We start from the raw sequence: 22944 nt of genomic DNA on the forward strand, positions 1-22944 counted from the left end.
AGATTCCTTTTTGAGAAAGACGTCCTTTTATGCTCGAGCTATGCAGAGAAAAATAAAGCCTTGTCACTCATGGGGCCTCTGTTAGCGGCATGACTTTTTTTGTATACGACATTTCTGATCACATTCAGGGGTCAAATAAGCCAGATTTCAGTAACATTAATATTTTGTTGTGTCAGCGTTTTCAAGCCCTCGAAGCGTTTGGGATAATTTCAGACGTCGGGCTTGAAGACTCGCTTTAAAACTGATTTTGTGACTATCGATTGCAAAGGTAGTTAAAGTTGCATAGATACGTAATGACTACCTCCATCCGTCATAATATTTATCATCCTGCGGTAAAATCATCAACCAGAAAATGGTTCGCATGTCTCACCTTCTTTACCATTACAAAATTATGAATGCCTCTCCTCAAAGACACCTTCGAGGAATCAGAATTAACTGCTGTATAAAAAAGTTACAAGAATTCCAAGACCGCTGTATTTTTCATGCCGGTAATAGCACGGAATAAGTTATTGGGTCTAAACATGTATTTGGGGTTCCCTTCAGTATACTGGCCCATGGTGTATTTTTCGCTAGACTAGTATAAACACGGTGTTTTTTATCTGCGCGACATTTTTACTATTGCTTGTGGAAAATACTACAATTCCAACTCCTGGCTTCCATTACACGATGAGGCGGCCATTACTTCTACGAGAAATAAGAATGCTTATTTCAATAATTACTATTAAAATGGTAAATGCCTTTTATTTATTTAGTTTATTTACGTATTTACATATACGAAATGCCGCTAGTGAGTTCACAAGGCCTTCGTGCTTGAATGCATAAAAAGCGTTTTGTTTCAAAAAGTTAATGGAACAGCAATTAATTTCATCGGACACTTCAAAAATTATTATCGCGAAAGTGGTGGAGTCCTGAAAATTTCTTGCAAGTGGATACGCCTTGCGAACTCACCGGGTGAACTAGTAGATTAAAATATGTCGCGTAAAGTAATAACTGAAAAGTTAATTAGCCTAATTCTGTTACATAATTCAATTAAAGCATCTGATTTCTCCTATAAGTTAAGGCCACCTCATTGAGTAATCTAGCTCAAGTGTTAGAATTGTGGTATCCGCTACCGGAAATTTTTTAATATTTTTTGCAACAACAGAATCACCCAATATTAAACCTGCTTTTCAGTGGTTTTTGACATGAGATCTCTGATGTAAGAAAAAATATAGAACAGTGGACGCAAAATACTGATAGCACCTTTATTTAGGCTTACAGTATGGCGATGCCAAAGACAAATCTGTTGAATCGTCTATATGCGTCGAACGGTGTCCTGCATAATCCTGGTTAGGAATGTGGGCAGGATGTTTACCCACAGATCACGCAGAATTTTTGGCAAAACCTTGCTGAACGCCACGCCTGCTTTCACACCGAGGGATCCAAGCCCTTCTAGGTGAAGACCAATGTCCTCCATCCACACAGGATGCAATTCTACGGCACGAAGGGTCACCTCTTCTTCGTCGGCGCTGCTGACAACCTCGAAAATGATGGTAAACCTAAGAATATTCAAGAAAGCAAAGTGTAAGTTTTCAAAGGTAAAAAAAAAGCATCTAAGCAAAACGCAGGCTTTTGTTTTCTTGTAACTTGTTGTAGTGATTCCGGACGCGATGAATATGGCCGTGCGATTAGAATGTATATTAAGCATAGCAGGGTGATTAAGAGGAAGGAATGCTATACATTTTGATATTGTATTTCCGCAGTCGGTTTGCAAACGAACTGAACCAGTCTGCTAAATAAAGCGGACTCGGCAACTGAACATTTTATTTCAGTTATATCTCCCATGACAGAAATGTCAGCACAAAATCCTGTTGAAGAGCTGTGGTCTCCATGCCATAAATTCCCTTTATTCATTAGGTATTATTAGTCACTACCTAATATAACATTTATGTAGCCAAAGCACCCTAACTTAGCTCTTCCCGCCAGTTTATAAACGTCTTACTATGGTGTCTAAAGCAGAACCTAAACTTCACACAAGTGAAACATTTCAGTGGCGATTTAGCGGTAAACGCGAGAGGAATGCCGTTATCATTACGGCGCACCGCTTTGATGTCCTGGATCCAAGATATAAACCAAATGAGCGACATTGCATAGTGTTGAGCAGGTGACTCGACACACATCCTGCCTTTTCGAAGAGCGAAGTGCAACTAACGCTCATCCGAAGCAGACCACTGTGTACACATACACGCCCTACACAATCATACACGCTCTCCCAAACCCATCTCTAGCTCTACACGTGACAGGCCTCCCACAATTCACGCCCATACTTTTTTTTTAACCCATGACTTTCATATTGCTAACGCATTCAAACCTCGAATTCGAGAACACTTGATTGGGGAATGAATTGCGCAAGAAGAGGATAAAGTTGCAGGTAAAACGGCTTGAACGACTTAAACGCTTGCCGGTTAGGTTAACGCGACTTTCTGGCAAGATAATTTAAGCGTACCTTGGCTATGACCGTCGGCTAGCCTAAGGTAGAGAACTGGTTGCGTTTGGGTCGACATATATAATTGTGAATACTGGCAAATGCACAAAATGAATGATAAAATAGACATGAAGAGGTACACACACACACACCCACCCACCCATATATATATATGTGTGTGTGTGTGTGTGTGTGTGTGTGTGTGGGTGTGTGTGCGTGCTTGTGTGTCTGTGGGTGTGTGTCCACATTTTTTTTGCTGTGTTTGTTGCGCTAATAAAAACATGCACGTGTCTATAATTCTCCATATCCTCCGATTTTCTCTACCTTCGTGATTTAAACTAATTTCCACTGTCTGACGTTTGCTGTTTTGCTTCCAGCCTCAATTTCTGAAATATATGGTTCAAACGGTCTTACGCTCGTTATCGACTTGCATTTCTTAAGGAAGAAGCTCCTTTTTTTAAAAAGCGACCGCTGATGGCGGTGGAAATGATATTGGTTTGTGGTTTCAGGAATTAACGAGAATGCAGATAGTAAGAAGCTATCTAATTCTCCGTCTAGTTTACCTGAACCAATTGCGTGCGCATCTCTCAACAGCAATGGAGAAAATTAAATTAACATTTCCTTGGAGGACAGAATGTTACCCACCTTGTCTTACGGAGATCAAGCTTAGCATATCCAGATTTTCCGCCGCAGTAACGCCAGGGAATATTTAGAGCTAGTCCTGTGTCCGTGGTGAAGTCAACCCTGACCATCGTCTTGGCTTCACCAAATCTGCTGTAATAATAAAAAAAAACGCTTTCACAACCATGTAACGACACGTTCATCTTGCAAAAATCAACGACTGATCACCCCCCCCTCCCGAAAAAGAAAGCAAAAGAAAAACACGTTCACCACTGAAATAAATTTGAAAGTGGTGTACACCGTAGGAACACTTTCTTGTTATCTTGGGTATTCTATCATGTGACATCGCTAATCAGTCAGTGGCCAATTTCGACGAAATAGGTAACAACCTGCACGTATCTGCCGGTTGTAAGGAGTTAAGGAGGACACGCTCACGGCACTCATAGAACGTATCAAGAATGGTGAACCTAATTGCTGAGAAGACATGCAAGTCCCACCAAATTCGCAACCCAGGAAACTGGCAGCATAACCAACCCGCCAAAACTATACTCTGTGGTAAGGATGAATGGGCAAATGTTATTTGCCAAGCTGTCAAGTTCAACTTATCGGTTTCATTTTCGGCGTAAGTAGTAAAATCTCGCTTATACAGGGGCATTAACACATGCGTTAATATTTCCCCTGAACTCGCTTAATTTAATCTGTAGCTGCCGTGAATAACCGTGCTTTCTAGCAGCAAGTATAAATGCGGAAAGGAAATATTATTCGAAAGTCTACAACAGAAAGTTTGAGCCACCTTCAAACGCGGGAAACGCCCGACGGAATTCGACAGCTACTGCACAGACATTCTAAGCTGACGATATAAATGCACTCTGATAGTCCATGACATTACTACGCTAAAGCATGAAGCTAAGGCATCCTGGTTTCAGGATGTAGAGCAGTTGACCGCCAAGTAACATTTTATCTCTCTGCACCGGAAAATAGCTGTATTTTCCTTTTTTTGCCCTCTTTGTGTGCATTCTTGCTTTTCAGGGGTAACGATATGAAAGACAGTTCGTCCCATTTACAACCATTTACAACCAGTTACATTCGCGCACATTGCCCTTGGATGTCTCTACAAAATATATTGACGCATGAACTAGTTTATCTTTTACGGAAGAGTGCTTTTCATCGTCTAACAAATGTTATCGCTCAGCGCAGGACGCGCCTGCATGCATTGGAAGTTTCTGGAATATTATCGCTGGTTCCATCCGCTGTCTGTTGTTGCCAAACCTTGTGTAATCTTATTGCACGTATGTGCATCGCAAATAGTGTAGAACGTTCTGGAAGACCCGCAGGCACCAGCGATTACTCTAGAACCTTCGACGACTGATGTATGAAAGCTGACGCGCTTGACCTGCTTAGATTTTCGAAGATCGCCGACTGTGTTCGCTGCTATCGCACTTCTTTGAGTGTAGCCTGTTCGGTAGGGCACCAGCCAACCCAATGAGACGCTAGTTTTCTCATCCCCAGTTTTGGCGCTTTATTCACCGTCAATCCTACGTGACAATCAAAACGTGCGCCCGTCTATATTGTAGGAAGTGGCGGCCCTGAACGTATGCTCGGTGTCCGCAAGTTAAACCTTTATTTGCTTTTGCCACTGTCGCTGGTTTCTAGCATTTTTGAGGCTCATCACTTAATATAATCTAAAGTTTAAAAAGTAAAGCTTGTGCATACTTCAGGGTTTAAAATAATGAAAAAATTTCGAAGCACCGCTACAGTATTTAAAGACGCTGACATAGAATTACCATTGCGTTTACAGAACAGTGATGGTGCATACTAAAAATAAAGCCCGAACATTCGATTTATTCTTTTGGAACAGTAACTTAAGTGTAGAAAACAAATAAGTGTATAACAGTGACAACTGCTTTCACACTCGCGCATGAAGCCACCCATTTAAGCAAGGGACGCAGAAGTGAGCTCTGTTAGAACGTTATCGCTGCGATGATATGCAACACCTGACAACTTAATGAATTTGTGATGCACGAAGGCTCGCAGGGTTTCCATCAGATATTAATAAGAACATATTTTTCTACCATAGTTATGGTGTTTGCTGCAATCAGAGTAACGCGTTAAATTGTAGGATTTTTTTTATATTGATCAGCCAAGCTGCTACTTTGATTTGGCATTTCAGTATGTCATCATTTCAATATTCTTCGCCCACCTAATAATGGCCCAAATGCCCTGTTTATTTGCAAGTTTGTAAAATAAGAAATGTATAGAGCTAAATGACAGAGAGCAAAAAGAAAAGTCTTCGAGAGCCCTCGCGATGTCAATATTTTGAAGAACTTTTCCATTCCCAGAAGCTTTAAACCCCAGATATTCATCAATCATTGACAGTAGTGTTCGGACGTACGATGTTCCATTGCGTTACAATCGTACCAACTTCTTTTACTGCACGCGTACGTTTACTGTCCGCAGTAGTTAAGTACTGCACGCTAGTTTGCGCATAAATTCCATAAAGATACGCAAGAAATATTTTATTAAATGATAATCGTATTCATCATCGTTTCATGGATGAGAATGTAATCACTTTTGGGTTGTCATGTTGATAAACTGGTAACAAACAGGACACAAATTGCAAAACAGTTTATACGGGTTTTGTAGGCTATCGAATGTACTTTAATTATTAGTAAATATTATGGCTCGTTTCCTTTCGACAGTAAAAATGACTAATAATGGCGGCTGTAGCAGTCTTAATGAAGAAGGGCACTTAAACACACTATACATGCCGACAACATTAGCGTATTTTCGTGTTGACGCGCACGTGCTAACCTGAATAATCACGAAAGAAAAAAAAATACTCTATCGCACATTTATGCCCGGGAACTAAATAATAACCTTGAGTGAAAGGTCGAAAAGCAAAATCAAACCTTTTTTCACACAAGCTATAAAACTACAGAGTATGCGGTTGTTGACATTTAACGAGAACATGTAGAATTTGCGAAGTTCATCTTTTGTCTAAGAGGTAATATCTCAGAAAAGCTCTTCTAGAATAAACACATTAATACTTGGCACAGAAGCTATCTCGGGCAATCGCTTGCACGCGCCGTGATTGTTCCTATTTTTTCCTGTTTCCATAAGTACCTTACTCGGTAATGCGCTGTTTTCCTTCGTATTGTATGACGAAGTGTGGTTGGTGCTTCAAGGACGACAAGGAAGTGAAGAAAAATACATGTAGAAAAATACAGCTTCTAACACGCCGCATCTATGTGCAATACGGAAACCATTGTTTAGTATTGCAATATAGTTTACAATGACCCGCTGTTTAATTACACGCTGTACATACGCTGTATATTAAAAAAAAGAAATGAAATGAAGATGAAATAACTGCACTGGCTCAAACCAAGTGCAACAGGACGCCCTAGCACGCACGAACCCTATAGCCCCCAAAAGCCTACAGCTGAACAAATTATGGCAAACTGATGCTGGGTTTACTTAGCCAAGTGTGGTTATTGGGCCTTTCTAAACAGTACATTATCAAGGTAGATTCCGCTTCTAACAATCAGCTTCGTGCTTTCTTCGTATGACAGTTGACGACGTCAAATTTTCACTACAGCATATTTCTATTTCCTCTTATAACAGTGATATGGAAATATACAGCTTCAAATTTGATGTGGATGCACTTTGCCGACTCGAAATTATGCTAATGATGCAGAACTCTAAAAAATTCCTTGATATTTTACCTTGCGCTATCTTGTCCTATTTCCCCGCATCTCGTTATTGTGTGATCTACCATGTCTTCTGCAGTTAGAGCATACTAAGTATATAATCACTTTTATAAAGACAACTGCACCGTAATTACCCTCTTCCTACATAAGCGTGTTGTCTTTGGTTGCCACTGTGAATGCCCCTCGATCTTGCACCCTCTTGAGTATGCCAGTAGGGGGCGCATATTTTTTTCAAGCAATTAATCAAAATGGTTAACTTCCATAGCTTCTCGGAGGGTCTAGACATGTTGAATAAACTGGTCTGCATTGAGATTGTGCGATAGGAAACAAATGGGAAGCATGATTACCTTTGATCGCAGTACACTTGGAACGGCTTTAGGACACGTAGATACTTCAAGCCAAGCAAAGAAGTTGGACCAGCAAAAAGACCTGGTAAAACCGGCGCTTCTGCATCACCAGGGAAGGGAAAGATTTCTGGAAGAGCATTGATGAGCTTCTTCGATGCTCGCTCGAGAGTCTCGGTCGAAACGCTGCAGTGTTCTGTGGTAAAACAAAAGTAATAACAAGAACAAATACAAAACCACCTTTTTTTTAACTCAACCATTGCTAAGTAGGACTTTCTCTCCTGATAGTTTACTTATGCTTTAATGAAAGTTAAGAATGCCCGAAAAAACGAGGAGAAACGGAAGGAACACAGAATACACCACGAGCGCAGACTGACATTTACTCTTCCTATTCGAAGCATAGCCATCATCAAGCGCGACCAAACGCACGTTACCACATCTTCACGTACACATTGGGCAGATAAGATAACGGATAATTCCGCAGACTAATTGTGTAACAATGCCTGCACCAATTAAACATTAGGAAAAACGTGAACCAATCTATGTTACGAAAAACAATATTGAACGGACAAAAGAACCGGAGGCGGCACATGTCTCCTAACAGTAATAGAAGTGTAGGCTATAAGTGAGGGAATGAAAAATCGTGATAGCACCTATAAAACGTGGTGACTACCTATAATTGCTTCGTTTTAACCCCGCTTTATGAAACCATCGCGCTTTCCCATTCCTTCACTTATCGCCTGCACTTCGGTTACAGTTAAGAGAGCTGTGCCCTCGGGGGTTCATTTGTCCGTTCAATAATTTTTTTTTCGTAGCATAGAATGGTTCACGTTTTGCCCGATGTTTATTCGGTGCAGGCACTGTTACAGAACTAGTCTGCTAAATTATATTTTACGTTATCTGCACAAGTGTGGGTGATGTTGTGGTCACGTGCCTGGGGTCCCGCTTGAAGAAGCCTATGGTTTCGTTACTAATAAATATTTGGTAGTCTGCGCTCTTGGGACATGTCCAAGGTCTTCATCATCATCATCAGCCTGGTTACGCCCACTGAAGGGCAAAGGCCTCTCCCATACTTCTTGTGGCCATGTTGTCCCTGCAAACTTCTTAATCTCATCCGCCCACCTAACTTTCTGCCGCCCTCTGCTACGCTTTCCTTCCCTTGGAATGCATTCCGTAACTCTCAATGACCATCGGTTATCTTCCCTCCTCATTACGTGTCCTGCCTATGCCCATTTCTTTTTCTTTATTTCAACTAAGATATAATTAACTCGCGTTGGTTCTCTCACCCAATCTGCTCTTTTCTTATCCTTTAACGTTACACCTATCATTCTTCTTTCCATAGCTCGTTGCGTCGTCCTCAATTTAAGTAGAACTCTTTTCGTAAGCGTCCAGGTTTCTGCCCCGTACGTGAGTACTGGTAAGACACAGCTGTTATAAACTTTTCTCTTGAGGGATAATGGCAATCTGCTGTTCATGATCTGAGAATGCCTGCCAAACGCACCCCAGCCCATTCTTATTCTTCTGATTATTTCAGTCTCATGATCCGGATCCACACTCACTACCTGTCCTAAGTAGATGTATTCCCTTACCACTTCCAGTGCCTCACTACCTATTGTAAACTGCTGTTCCCTTCCGAGGCTGTTAAACATTACTTTAGTTTTTTGCAGATTAATTTTAGGTGCGATGAAGTAAAGCTCGGAAAGCCACATCCATACCTTTGTTTATTTCGAAACCAGCCATTTTGCATAAAGTTAGCAGTCAACTATACGCAGTCACTAATGTGGTGACGACTGGGTGTCTAACAGGAGAAACACAGCTAGGTTTTAGTAGTGTGTATCCGGTATTTTACTAAAGCTCTTGAAGTTTCTTGGGAATAAAAGAAATGTGATGTGGCAGAGATAGAGCACCTGCAGGCAATACTTGCAACCGTGATTTTTGTCCAGCGATGGGAAGTCCTTCCAATAAACTCGTGAACAAGTGGTACCAAACGTGCAGTTTCTAGGAGTTCTGGGATCTCGAACGGAGGCGAAATGTTGGAGCCTTATTCTTTGTATTAGCCCATAATGCATTGCCTATTACTGGGGGAAGTTATGCATCATGATTGACAAAGAGTTTCCGTTGAAGAATTAAGGGGAACTTCGAGGAATAACTGAAAAAATAATGAACCAATTCTAGAGACTCATTCGCAAGGTTACATACATGCGGTTTACTTGAGTTCAATTCTGATAAGTGGGCAATAAACGTTTCGGTGACTCTTCGTCATACAGATACATTATTTATAGGCCGCAATGACTGTTTTCCTTTCAGGTGAATGAAAACGATAACATTCCTAATGTCTCCCATATTCACTGAAACAAACTGCGCGTGGCATAATTATGAAGCCGTGCTCAAACTGGGTCAGTGGTCTTATTACAAAAGCAAGGATTATTCGTTATCACAGGGCAAGCGACCCTCTTGCTCAGGTTAATGGACCAGTTTTTCTTTTCTACTTCTTTCTCCAGTGGACATAACATACGCCAAGGGCCCTATAACCTAAAACTATTCCAATTTGTTTTTATTCCAATCTCCTAACATCACATTTGCGTAACCGCCGATGCAAGCATCGGGAGGTGACCCGCACGGTTTTCTGAAGAGACCAATCAAACGCTCTCCTCGTTTAGAGGAGGTCACTTTCGTTTGCTTTAAAAACGAATAACATTGCCTACACTGAGCGGCTTGTCTTATGTATTTGGCTGACAAGAGGCGAGGAGCACGCTCAAGTACCGAGGGATTCGATGGAGCTGAGCCAGTGCACTCAAAATCGATAACCAGATGAAGAGGGTGTTGCCGGTGTCTGCGATTGGGCCGCTTTCGCTTACTTAGCTTGCGGTGGCTAGACGAAAATTGCGGCGGCATGCAATGGAAGGTTAAGAATGCCGCTAAAACGGATCCTCAGCAAAAAAGACTTGGCAGAGCGAGGTCGTAAACGCGCCGGAAGTACTCGAAAGCGTTACACTGCCACGCAAGCAGTTTTATTGTGCGATAATAAGCCCAAGTTCTCCAGCAGGTGCGAGTAGGCAGTGCCTGAGCGATCGGCGGCAGTCATATTTTATTCCTTTCGGGATGGGGCAGCCTGTGGCTATTCAGCAGAAAATTCTGTTTTGTTCGGATATTAATGTATGTTTAACGCGTGCATGTCACTCTGACGCAATGAGTTTTCGCACTTTTGTGACGTCGCGTGACAGGCGGGTAAAGTGAGTGCAGTCCTAAAACTTTTTGACAAATAGCCTAGGGCTAATGGCAAAACGGGGCCGAATAAGAAATAACTATTTTTCTTTTGTTCAGTCCAATCACGCATAATCAATGTGTCGCGTCATATCAGACGGTGAGCTATCGCGGTTTTCGTTACATCGCATGAGAGACGGGCGAAGTGGCTGTGGTCCAAAAAAAGTTTTTGACTGATCGCGGAGGGCTGATTACCGAATTGGAATAGAAAAGTTTGGAATAGCTTTACGTTACAGCGCCCCATGATTCTGATGGCATGCAGGACAACGATAAAAAATTGCAATAGGTGAAACGGCAAGTTTCTGGTGGAGAAGTCCTTAATCCTATTAAATGTTGCTGTCGTGGGTGCAGTATGCTGGACAGAATTTGTGTAGCGCACCAGATGATATTGTCCTGAGACAGAAACGAAATAATCAATATATTCATTTTAAAAATTGTGCATTGCCCAGGTATTTGTATGTGTAGTTCTGTTCACCAATATCTGCTTCTCTGCTGAGCTAGCGTGCCAATTCTAAAAGAAACAACTTATCGCACTGCACTGTGATTTATTTTGCGTATTGTTCGTACTTCGCTAACGCGGCATTTTCATTGTCTGTGCTCTCGCAGCTATTGACTAGTAAAGCAGAGACATCAGCTTTGATTAAATGAACATGCCATCAAAGTTTTGTGTGGCGGCTCACTTAAAACTTATCAGAAAGCATTATAATCATGGGATACACTGTCGTACTCTATTTTTATTGCATTTCTTCTCAGGCGGCCGAGAATGAATATGACAAATAAGACCGCGGTTGTGAAGTTTTGTGCTGAATACCACGATGTCAGGGTGGCCTCTTCATTTGCTTACTTTTGGAATGACAAACATTCAGCGCACTTGTGGTTCCCCTAAACAAGCAATACCGCATGAAAATATCAAGGTAGATGTCCTTACCTTCAGCGGATGCTGTCGACAGGCTCAAGGTGGCCAGTGCCACCCATACGCATCGTGAAATTGCCATAGTAGCGCTACACAGATTCACCATAGAAAACGCAGCGTTAACAACAGGGCACATTGCAGACTGCTTATCTACAAATATATATTTAACGGTGCCACTCTAAGAATTCAAATGTAAGAAAAAGTGACAAGACACGCTAAATATAACACCATTTAGTCAGACTAGACATCATTGTTTCCTAAAATAACGCATACACTTGGTCATTATCCTTGTTCAAAGCCACATCAAAATTGTAAACATCACCTAAGAAGTGGCGATTTACACAGCCGCTCACGCAACATAAACCAAAGTCCTTAAAAACTGATTGGCAAATGCCAGACAAATTGAATCAGTAAAAATTTAAAAACAAACAAAATGTAAGGTACATTACGGGGGGAAACTGTTTTGCATTCAGCAAATGTTTCTTACAAAGTTTCGATACTGCGTTTGAGCATCCAAAGAATATGGAAGTCCATCAAATATATTTGAATGTATGTGACGCGAAGCTTTTTGTAAAGTGGTTAATCAAATGCTAGAATTTTCCCACTACACCTTCTTTGGTGTAATGAAAGCAGGCATGTGCACATCTACTCGCTCTTGACAATTCTACAACAACGTGACACGTGCGGTGATCATCGCAAAGAGTTAGATGACGTTAACCTGCTACTGTTGGTATATTGGTTACCAGATCTGGATGCTATGCTGAAAGTTACAGGTCAGATCGCCTGAGTGAGGTACCGTGGTTCAATTATTGTTAAGCGTCAGGTATTCGGTAAGACCGCAGCAGCATCTCACAGAAATGGTTACAAAAGTCCATGAAGGTTCGCAAAAAAAGAAAGCTTCGCTTTATTATATTTTATTCTCGCTTTGTCACTCCCGTAGTCAGTGCCGCGAGCTACACGCAAGGCACGCTTTTCATGAAGCATTCCAATAGGTGAGGATTTCGCGTGCTTTTGTGATGCTCTGCCCACATGCTCGATTAGAGAAACTGCATTTACCTAATATTTACACAAAAAGAAAGATTGTGGGTCCCAAACAATTCACTTGCACCTATGCGCTACGTTGTCCTAACGAGAAGAGGGTTTAGTAGCAAAAGATTGGCAGTAGTTTACCGTGTTGTAAATTTTTTTACATCAAGAAAAATCATTCTGACAATTCTGCACAAATTGAAATAATATCCCCAATAATGCTCTAACGTCTGCTGAGTAGCGCACCTATATAAGGGTTTTTGTAGAGCAAAGGGTACGACAAATACGCCTGAAAGTCCAGTTTATATGGTGGAGGCATACCGAGGGAAGAAATAAAAATGTATTTGATCGATCCTTGATTAATTCAGAAAATTCAGCAAAAATTCAGAATTATCGCCAGTAGCGCCGTTCTTTTTTTCTTAGTAGCACGTCTATATTTAGGGCCTAACGAATGAGCAAATCTAATCCATCTGAAAAGTGATGTTGATATGGTGGAGGCTTACCGAGTGGAAAAACCCTAGTTGTTGCTTGACTGTCAGCTTAGCGCCATTTACTAGACTATATCTTACGTGGAAGTTGTAGTGAAAATGCATGGCGGGTGCAGTTGCCACCCAACAAAGTGTGGGGATGCCCATTCGTAAAATGAATTTGTGGCAGAATTCCGCTCACGGTGACTGTCCCTGATAAAGGGATAGCATTCAAGCACTGTAGTGACAAACCCGCATTGATGAAACCACATCAAATATCTAATCTCTAACGGACGTTCTGAGACTTCGGTTGCTTTGGCTATGTGCTCATGCATTTTTCTTCAGTACGTTGCTATGACATTCGCTTGCCAGGGCTGCCCATAAGCATGACGATATGACAACGACAGAGGGACGACAATAGAATGACGAACAATAAATTACGTCGATGGAAAGACAAAGGCGGTGTGACAACTACGACGTGATGACAATGACTGGATGATTAGTGATGAAAATGGTATACTCAGGACAGGGTGACCGCTAAGACTGTACGATGACGACAGCGTGACGATGAAGGAACTACAATACTATGACAATAATTGTGTGATGACGTTGGCGTCATTACGACTACACGATGGTAGTTGGAGGGGGACCCAGAATGGCAAGGATGAAACGGCCATGACATCATCATGAGAACGGCATGACAACGAATGTATGACGACTACTGTATCATGAAGACACAATGATAACGACGGCATCAAAATGGTATAAAAGCAATATGATGATGACCATGGGGATCACCACCGTATGACGAAGACTATGTAGCTACAATGTCAAGGCAACAACGGCATGACGAGAATCAGGTTACGAAGCTGGAGCCACAAAAAAACATGTTATCTGGTTTTACGTGCCAAAACCAGTTTCTGAGGCACGCAGTAGTGGCAGACTCCGGAAATTTTGACCACCTGTTTCTTAACGTGCACCAAGGTCTAAGTACACAGGTGCTTTCAGCGTTCGTTCCCATCGAAATGCGGCCGCCGTGGCCGGGATTCGACTTCGTGCTTAGCAGCCGAAGACGATAGCCACTAAGCAACCAAGGCGGGTACTGGAGAGGCAATAATGCAACAACCAGGATGGCTGTGAGACGGTTTGGATGACGGAGCTGGAATGAACACGATGCAACGATCATGAATTCATCAGAACAACGAGTACGTATATAGGGACCCAAGCTATCGGGCAACTTGGTACACTTAGTAGATGTTGAAATGCATGACGAGGACGGCCTTATACGATTTAGATGACAAAGCTGGGATGAGGATGGTGGAGAGGGGACGACGGCATCATGACGGCAATTTCACTCGTAGTTCCTTTCGACTGTTCGACGACTAATGCATGACGACGATTACATACGTATACGTAGTGGCCCAAGCTATTAGACAACTTGGTCCACTGGGTCGGCGCAAAAGCCGTGACGACGGCGGCCCGAAGATAGATGACGAAAATGGAATAACAATGGTGCAATGATGTCGACCAATTCACGCCCACGAGCATATACCTAACGGCCAAGCTGGTAGATAACTTGAACCACTGAGTTAGTGGGAGAGGACAGACAGACAGACAGACAGACAGACAGACAGACAGACGGACGGACGGACGGACGGACGGACGGACGGACGGACGGACGGACGGACAGACAGACAGACAGACAGACAGACAGACAGACAGACAGACAGGCAGACAGACAGACAGACAGACAGACAGATAGATAGATAGATAGATAGATAGATAGATAGATAGATAGATAGATAGATAGATAGATTCCAAATGCGTAGCGCGGAGCTCAGCACTGCATTGAACGCTACCGCGTGTCCTATAGCAGCTAATGTGTGCAGGTTCGCGAGATTAAAGACGACATAAATGCGGTCAATTCCTACTCAAAGCAACGCAGTCACATACAGTACTCTAGAGTGAACGTTAACGATGACTCCAGCGAGTCTCCCTAATCTGCCTAATTTTTGACAGGAGAAGGGTGAAGAGAAAATTTGTTGCAGCGGTTATGGATTCGCTGCAATGATTCGTAGCAACAGTGGCCTAAATGCTCCACACAGCAGTACAAAGTTTATGGAAACGTTTTCCACAAGCTTAATGCTGTATATTCACATTATTAAACGTTCACACATTATGCGGAGCTCATGGCCTAGGACCCCCTTTACACGTAAGAGTTCTTAGTGCGGCTGCACATCATGCAAAGAGGCTTTCTCACCAAAGAGGAATAATGAGAGAAACAGTACTTACAATTGCACTATGCCGCTGGCAAATTGAAAACTCTGCTTGCCCTCAGAGCTGAGCGGAATTTAAGCATCGAGGCAACTTGTGCTCTTTTTCTTTTGTTATCATTAACTCTACGAATTCCGACAAAGGAAGCGGCCCAATTATGGCACAGTGTCTAGAGTCAAAGCTCGGAACCCTTTGGGTGATCTTATCAGTCCGACACAGTCCGCTCGCTTTTCCGTTCGGCGGCTAATATTTCCGCTCCGCAAAAATATTTTTGTCAACAATTTACACTCAAGGAGTAGGAGCATACAGCGATAGCTCGGCGTCCACTTTTGGGGCCTTGTGCTTGTTTGAGGCCGCCGCATATTAGGCTAAAAAATCGTACTGCTGCGTTTATTACTGATGACGGTAGAGCCTCACATGAAAACCGGCTCTCGGAATAGTAATGCCATGACACGAAAATAATGAAACGCCAAAGTACATTCACCTTTTTCCGGCGACGCTTTCGTCGCACAGACATGTTTTGGCGTGAGATACCTTGCTTCATCAATAGCCGCTGTGAAGATAAGGATTGGGTAATTATTGGTATATCGAAATACTGTATATCGAAACTGAACAAGCCAAAAATTTCTGTCGATTTTGCACGTGTACGTTGAAGTGATCTCAGTCAAGCGAGTCTAGCTCTTCTAACATTGCTCCTGCAAAAACATTGCAAGACTAGTAATGAGTAACGCGAACACAGATGACCTGGTGGTCAGGTTGGTATGCTTACGAAGCTGAAAAATAAACATTCCACACATTTTGTGGCTTCCACTGAGATGAGTATTTGTCGAAAGAGACATCACATCTCTCCTTCGACATAGTCAGTAGCAATAACAATAAACAATAAAAGTAACATAATCCTTAGCAATAAACGATTTGTCAGTGACTTTTAAAGATTTGGTTTTCAGCTACCCTGTTGCCTATAACTAAGCGGTTACTTTGTAATACAAGCAGCGAGTGAAGTTGATGTTTCAATCATGAACGCAGTAAAGGTACTGAGTAATATCAGAAGCGAAAAAACTCGCAAGAAGCTAACCTCCGTGAGCACTGTCTATGGTAAAACGCATGCGCGTGCACGCAAGGACAAATGAAGATGGCAAAGGTGAACTTTCATAAGTTTTACGCCGAACCTTTAAAGGCGATCTTGTAAAAGGAGCAATGTATGCATGCTGCGCGGAGCTCCCAATCACTGTTGGTTATCAATTACGAAGTTGTCGATAGCAGAAAGCAAAACTGCCTTTGACGCTACATTTCGTCATTGTTCAATGCATTTGAAACTACAATTCTACTACTGCGGTAGCAATTTCAAGGAAATCTACTACTACGACGGCGAATATACAACAAAACATGTCCTTTTTAGTTGATCTCTAAAGTAATTTAACCTTTCTTTGTTAGTAATTTTGCAAGTCGAAGCCCAAGCCCAGCGCTTAGCGGCACCAAAAACCGCAAGTACAAATTTTGCATTATTGAGTAGAAACAATTCGGCTACATTTAATTAGACTCTAACGTTAGTGAATGAAGGCTCGGACAAGCTTATCGAAGGTGAGGACAAACGCTGCGAACGTTGCCACCTCAGGCGAGAGCACACACGGGCACCTGGAATCAATGGCCTCTCAAGACCAGCCCCTCACGCATAGCGATGCCACTACACATAGCGAAACGGCGCAATTGGTAGTCACGGCGTTACTTTGTCAACATTACATGTCCGCGATGTGCTGCTGTGGTGCACTCACGAGAGATGGCAAAGCGAGTACTTATCGACTTTCGACGCGTTAAGTGACCTTGACAAACTCTGCTTCTTGTGATCAAATGATAATTTTTGCCCTTCCGACGATTTCATTTCGTCATAGATATTTTGAAATATCTCAATGGCTCGATGTCTACTGTGGTAAAAATGAATTGTTTTCCTGGCACAGATTGAGATAGACATTCTATCATAATTACTTTACAGAATCACATTGTGCAAATTCTTTACACTCACATGTATTTTGTTCTCTAATAATTATATGGAAGAATATAGCACTAAAAGATTCCAGTAAAGTGCAGCTTGTTCGGAAGGGGGGGGGGGGGGGGTGTTCCTCAGGGATGTATACTGAAGCAATTCTTCTTTTTTCTCGAATAAGCGCATTTGCGCTTGAGCAAAGCGTACTTCGAGGTGCGTTCCCGTTCCCACTGTCGCCGTAGTCAAATGAAAGACGCTTGGCGCCTTACCACGTCCTAGCCCGAATTCCTGGTGTGGCATCAAGGGTCAGTTGAACGCCACGCCACAAGCCACAGGCGGACGCGTCTCAACAGCGACGCATCATGCTCTGAGCATATCTGTTCCCGGGAGGTCCATTCAAGTGAAGCCCACACAATTTCTACCTCTCTCGTCGCGGCGTCGGTTAGAAATCGTGCTATCGAAGTGCTGCACATTAGTCCTCACTCGCCCTTTATCCAAACGCACCGCTTGTTGCAACTGCACTGCATTACTTTGCGGTCAAGCCGGTATGAGCCGTCTCTTGGTGCTATTCCATCAGAAGTCACGACCGAAGTGTGTGTCCGTCTCGTGGCACTCGCAAGTGGCATACAGCATAGACAAGCTTTGGGCGGGCAGTCATCGCACGTCTTTAGAACTACCCAGCACGGGCCGCTTCGTGCTGAACGAGAACTTGGCGATCGTTAGCCACTCCAATTCGTCTGACATCTTCAACCCCGGCTTGTCGACAGGGTAGCCTCGGCGTGCGTAACCATGCATTGCCGCTCATTTTTTTTTTCGACAAACGCGTGGCTCTCGCAACTACGCATTGCTGTCGCTTCTCGCAACTCACGGCGCTTGCTTTTATTGTTTCGTAAAGTGAACGTACTGCCAATAATGAGGCGCATAAAAGAAGCACAGGCTTCGGTCCCACATGCAGACTCTTACCACCAAACTGGCAGATGCCCAGACCTGCTTATGTTCGTCCACGTCGGTCCCGTCGTTGATGATTGCTCGCCCATGCTCCTAGGTACTGGTCATCATCGAAAATCGCGTCCGACCTCACGGTTATGCTTTAAGTACGACCATTTTAGTTCTGCGGGTCACCGCAGCGAGTCACTCTACTCGTTATTCTAGAAAAAAAAAACAACAAAGGTGCCAGTGCTGTGCATAGGCAATGCGGCATGACCACGCCGACACCACCAACCGCCATGTCATTGCACGATGCTGCTATTGGTCCGAAAGTATTGCGCAATTTGGACAACTCAGTCTTTATAAAACATTGGGGCCGATGTACGGCGTGATAAACGTCGTCTCAAATGGCATCTTTCGTTCAGCAGCGGCTGTCAGTCCGACTTTTTCTCAAGCCACCTGATTCAGTTTGCTCGCAACGCCACTATGAGATTCGATGAGATCACGAGGTAAATGTTATTAGTGAGGTCGCTGACACACTGCGTTTTTCTTGCCGCATCTGTAGCTTAAAACAGAAGAAACAGAAAAAATCTTCAGGAAAGAAAATTACATTATGCATTTCATTTGCTAATGTGCCTTAAGTGTCCAAAGCATACTTAACATCATTCAAAGCACATAGTAATTGTTCACCGTTCCAGGTGCGAGCTTAAATCTGCATTTTAATTATTGTTCCGTATGAGTGAGGTAACACTTACCCATAATAATAAAAACCACGTAATAGCTGCTTCATATTCCTATTTGCGCGGTTCTTGACAGCAGGACTAATAATAATGCACACTTGTATGTGTACAAGTACAAAACGACCACATACTATTGCAAGCAGTAGTACCATATACGACATGAATCGCAATTGCCACATAAGAAACAATACTGACTAACTTGCCACAGCAGAACATTTGCTGAAGATTTGTGGCGTTGTTCTTTTAGTTTTCCTTCTGTGTAATTTTCTGTATTGGTTATTGCAACTTTCGGACATCTATTACGCTCGTGTTTGCTATCCCTAACTTCTCTGTACTCTCGTTTATTGCCTGTACGAAACAGCGAAGCTGTAGATGGCTAGGCTTCCGTGAATCTTTATTCTCCGTGAACAAAAGCTGTCATCATCAATGGCCCATACCCCGGTAAACATACATATTTCCGTAAGCAAGCAAAAAATTCAGTGACTCATAGCCCCGTAAGGCAGAGGCTGCAAGAACTCAGCAAAGTGATGCGATCAGTGCTTAAATTATTTCTGCTCACGCATGCAACATGTAGAACAGCATGTCGAAGGCTGTCGTCATCAATGGCTCATACCCCTGTGAACAATGGCTCATGCACCCATGAACAAGCAAAAAATGCAATGACTCATAGTCATAGTCATAGTAAAGTTCATGGCTACTAACTTGACGTGAATTAGCTGCAGTGACACTACCCCTGTCGTCGTAGTCGGGGATTTCAATGTGGATGTGTCGGTACGAAGACGATGTGGTTTACGGGTTCCGTGCTGCAGGCATATGCCTTGCGATGCCACACCGATACGGCCCAACCGACCACACAGCGGCGTACGTGCACAGATTTGAAATTATCAATGAATGTGATTGCTGTTGCGATTTCAATAAGGAGCTACGATCAAGACAATAACTGAGTGTGCGTACCTTTCGTCACGACGACCATCCCTCGATACAAGAAATAAGTTCGTATGTTTGTTCAAAATTTTGTGTAACCTCCCTGTCGTGTGCTAAACAGCTTCGCTGCTCGGCCACCTGCACGGTTGGAATGGTACATGCTTTTTAAATGTTGCGTACTTATTTGGTGTCTTATTTTTAATGGCATATCACTACGCGTGATCTCTTGTTTATCTCGAACGTCAATGAATAATATTACACCTCTGTAGCTCTCGTAGCTTCAAAACCACTGCTGTAAGGTATAATTTCAACAATTTTAGATTTTCGATATTTCTTACTTATTGATAGTATGTGAACTTTCAATGCAACTTCCGTACGTAAAAAGTTACAAAAACAGAGCCTCGCAAATGAAGATTCTCGACCAACACGCGGAGTTCAGCCTGATAGACTACGTAATTGCGGTCAATTATCACAGCTTTCTGCACATCACCTAGTGGAATGCACCACTTTGTCACGCCACAGGAGGTGTCCGTCCAAAGAAGATTCTTGTTATTCTTGTGTATTATTTATAAGTTACAATCGAGTACCTGTAACGGAAAATGCGTTGACCTAATGTATCTAATTATTTACTTTATTGGAATACTGGGCGTTCCTTACGAGCAAAATGCGTTGGTTGTGCAAGTGCAGTGCCCTGCTTATTTTTGAGGAACCTTGCAAAAGTCATGCAATGTAACACATATAGGTTTTCAGCTGTAGTCAGGACGCATTGTATTTTATGCAGGCGTTATATTGAAATTGATAATGAAGGCATTTCTTCTGCTGCAAGTGCTGTTTTCGCGTGCGCTGTGCTTGTGACATCTGTTCGCCATTGAAGTAGCAAAAACCTTACGGCAGAGGGCTGTTGCAGACAGTACATATACCTAATAATTATGAATGTATGAGGCTATGAGCTGAACGCAAGGGGCTCTCGCTTGTAATTATGGAAAACCAACCATACAGGGAATGTTGCCAAACGCTGCCACGTTATATGTGTGCTGTGCATACCTAATAAACCGCACGCTTTGACCGAAGATGCCACCGTTATCCTTGACCTGGTGTGGTGATGGAAGCTCAACCCTTCTATCGTATGCACTATCGGATCGCGAACTGGTCAACCACCGTCATGAAGGATTGGGAAAAAAAACAACCTTTGACGTAGTTTTCATGGCTTAGCGGTTAAAGCCAGAGCTAAATCTAGAACTTTTAACCCGCAGTTACAGATACAGTACCATAATTTCCAAGTTTTGTAAGCCTTTTGCACTGTACGACTAGAGGATTATACTCGCTCGTGTTCGAACGGTTCGAGAATCACGGAAGGCAAGCGATGCAACATGTAACCTATGGCTTTGTTATGAGAAAGAAAGGAAAACAATATCTGCTGAAATATTGTCGCTAGATAAAGTACAGCACAGACTGGAACGACCACCCAAATATGAGGTCACCATCACGTGCCATACGACATAATGTGAAATTGAAGCAAGTAGGTTTTAATTACTTGTCGATATCTATTATCTCATCCACACCCTATGCATTCCATCATTGGCTACATTCCACCTCCCATGTGCATGTGCCAACTACCCAAAACAGGAAATTTTACTCTTCGGATAAAAAAGAACCAGACGCCACAGAAGGTGGATTCTCGCCATTATCAAACTATTGCGTGCTCAAAACGTGGCAGTGTGTTCTTGCATAGATATCGCTACCTGCGTTGTAGAGTGCTCGCTTAAGCATCGGAACTAAACGGAGATAGGGAATGTCCACTTCACTTTCTGTTCAGTAACTCACTCGCTCTGTGTGTTTGAAGAACCGGAAGGACGTATCTCTCGCTTGTATCATCCAGAAGACACACTCACACAAAGAAAGATAACCAATAAGTTGTACGTGATGTGCAGTGATTTTTATGGGCGCATCATAAGCAAGTGTCGTGACATGCCAATCAGCCTGCTGACTCTATCTGCACATGACACTCCCAAGAAGTGCCGACACGCCTCCTTTCTTCTACAGTTTACCTTACTTTTTGACACAGCTAGCATCCCCACCACTAAGGCCACCTGCGACTGTGACGATATGGTCACGATCACGTATCCTTCTATAGTTGTTGGCAGCCGCTCAAGTTTAGAGCACCCCATCGACTGACCAAATGTTTTCTTCCTCCTTGTATGATTTGCTTGCAAAAGTGATGTGTTTGAAAAATTCGCGCATTTATTGTTTCTAATTAATTCAACTTTTGTGACGAAGGGGCGCACAAGTGCAAAGTCGGAAGGTTTAGTCTAATTCAGGCCTAGCGTTTTATAGGCAGTGTATAGACACAGCGCTCACGAAAGGAAGAGCGTCAATTTAGGGCCTAATAATGCAAACTTTCGTTTCCATCGGCTGCAGTTCGTTTCTCACCGACGTAATTTCGGCGCGTACACTTAGATTGGAGTTCGCGTCACCTACGGTGACTAGATTCCTAGCCACATGGCATGGCTATCGTGTACTTTGCACCTATGCAGGGTTCTACTAAACGCTCCCTGTCACGTTTCATCCAGTAATCACTGTAGATGTTTTGTAGGACGTTGCGTATATACTAATTTAATGGACAATCGTAATGAGACAACTAAGAATTATTCGTGGGGCACACCAACCAAAAAGCAAGCAGTGTCTCACTCCGTTAACCAAGCTCCGATGCAGTACATGAAAAGGTTTTTCTTTTTTTCGAACAAGTTGCCGAGGCACTTTTGTATACCATCACACAAAAGGTTTGGTGGGCAATTTGGTATTTCATTCTTGATGAAAGCCGCTGAAGAGAAACCTAAGACGGAGAAAACGCAGGCCCATTGCTGACTATAACTTCAGGTTGTTATGGAAATAAAATATACAACTTCACAAGAAGGCTGCGAACACCGCCAAGAGCGACAGTGAAATGCTACAAAAGGCTTCTGAGTATTGGACATCTACGTACTCTTATGTATAGCATGCAGCAGGACAGATGGTCTTTCAATGGGCATTCCAAGCGAGTTCTGAATATAAAGCTTTACTGCAATTTCACATGTCGCCGTTTATTTGTGCTTAGGAAGAACCAGGCGTCCCAAACGTACCGAAACGCAGCAGCATTATTTACAAGGGAAGAATAGGTTGGCTGACGTCTGGTCCAACAGAGAAGTTTTATGCTCCATTAGACTATACAAAGAGTGCGCTGTCGGGTCAATGCTACATTTGACGCGTAAAAAGGACTGTCACAAGCGACTCTTGTCTCAAAAGTAAACATTAC

General features: G+C 42.9%; 1 protein-coding gene across 2 annotated transcripts; it reads right to left on the reverse strand.

The window, feature by feature from the left end:
* Positions 1–1239: 1239 nt before the first annotated feature.
* Positions 1240–18414, reverse strand: LOC126534784 (uncharacterized). Of its 2 annotated transcripts, XM_055072714.2 has the most exons (6): positions 18025–18405; positions 15565–15633; positions 11329–11402; positions 7140–7332; positions 3110–3238; positions 1240–1538 (listed from the first exon to the last, which is right to left on the reverse strand). In XM_055072714.2, the coding sequence occupies exons 3-6, from the start codon at positions 11393–11395 to the stop codon at positions 1295–1297; spliced, it is 633 nt and encodes a 210-aa protein (XP_054928689.1). In that variant the 5' UTR covers positions 11396–11402; positions 15565–15633; positions 18025–18405; the 3' UTR covers positions 1240–1294. The 2 variants fall into 2 exon arrangements, with proteins under 2 accessions (XP_054928689.1, XP_050037979.2); XM_050182022.3 differs by lacking the exon at positions 15565–15633 and having other exon boundaries at positions 18025–18414.
* Positions 18415–22944: the final 4530 nt, after the last annotated feature.

Source organism: Dermacentor andersoni, chromosome 7 (assembly GCF_023375885.2).
Source record: "Dermacentor andersoni chromosome 7, qqDerAnde1_hic_scaffold, whole genome shotgun sequence".
Taxonomy (NCBI): Eukaryota; Metazoa; Arthropoda; class Arachnida; order Ixodida; family Ixodidae; genus Dermacentor; species Dermacentor andersoni.

Bases quoted from the DNA above. Each gene is read 5' to 3' on its own strand.
- LOC126534784 (XM_050182022.3), bottom strand. From the start codon at position 18,098: ATGGGCGAGCAATCATCAACGACGGGACCGACGTGGACGAACATAAGC. The intron at 11,403-18,024 runs GTAAGAGTCTGC...GAATCTGTGTAG, and splicing joins GGGCATCTGCCAGTTTGGTG to CGCTACTATGGCAATTTCAC. The intron at 1,539-3,109 runs GTGGGTAACATT...GAATATTCTTAG, and splicing joins CTTGATCTCCGTAAGACAAG to GTTTACCATCATTTTCGAGG.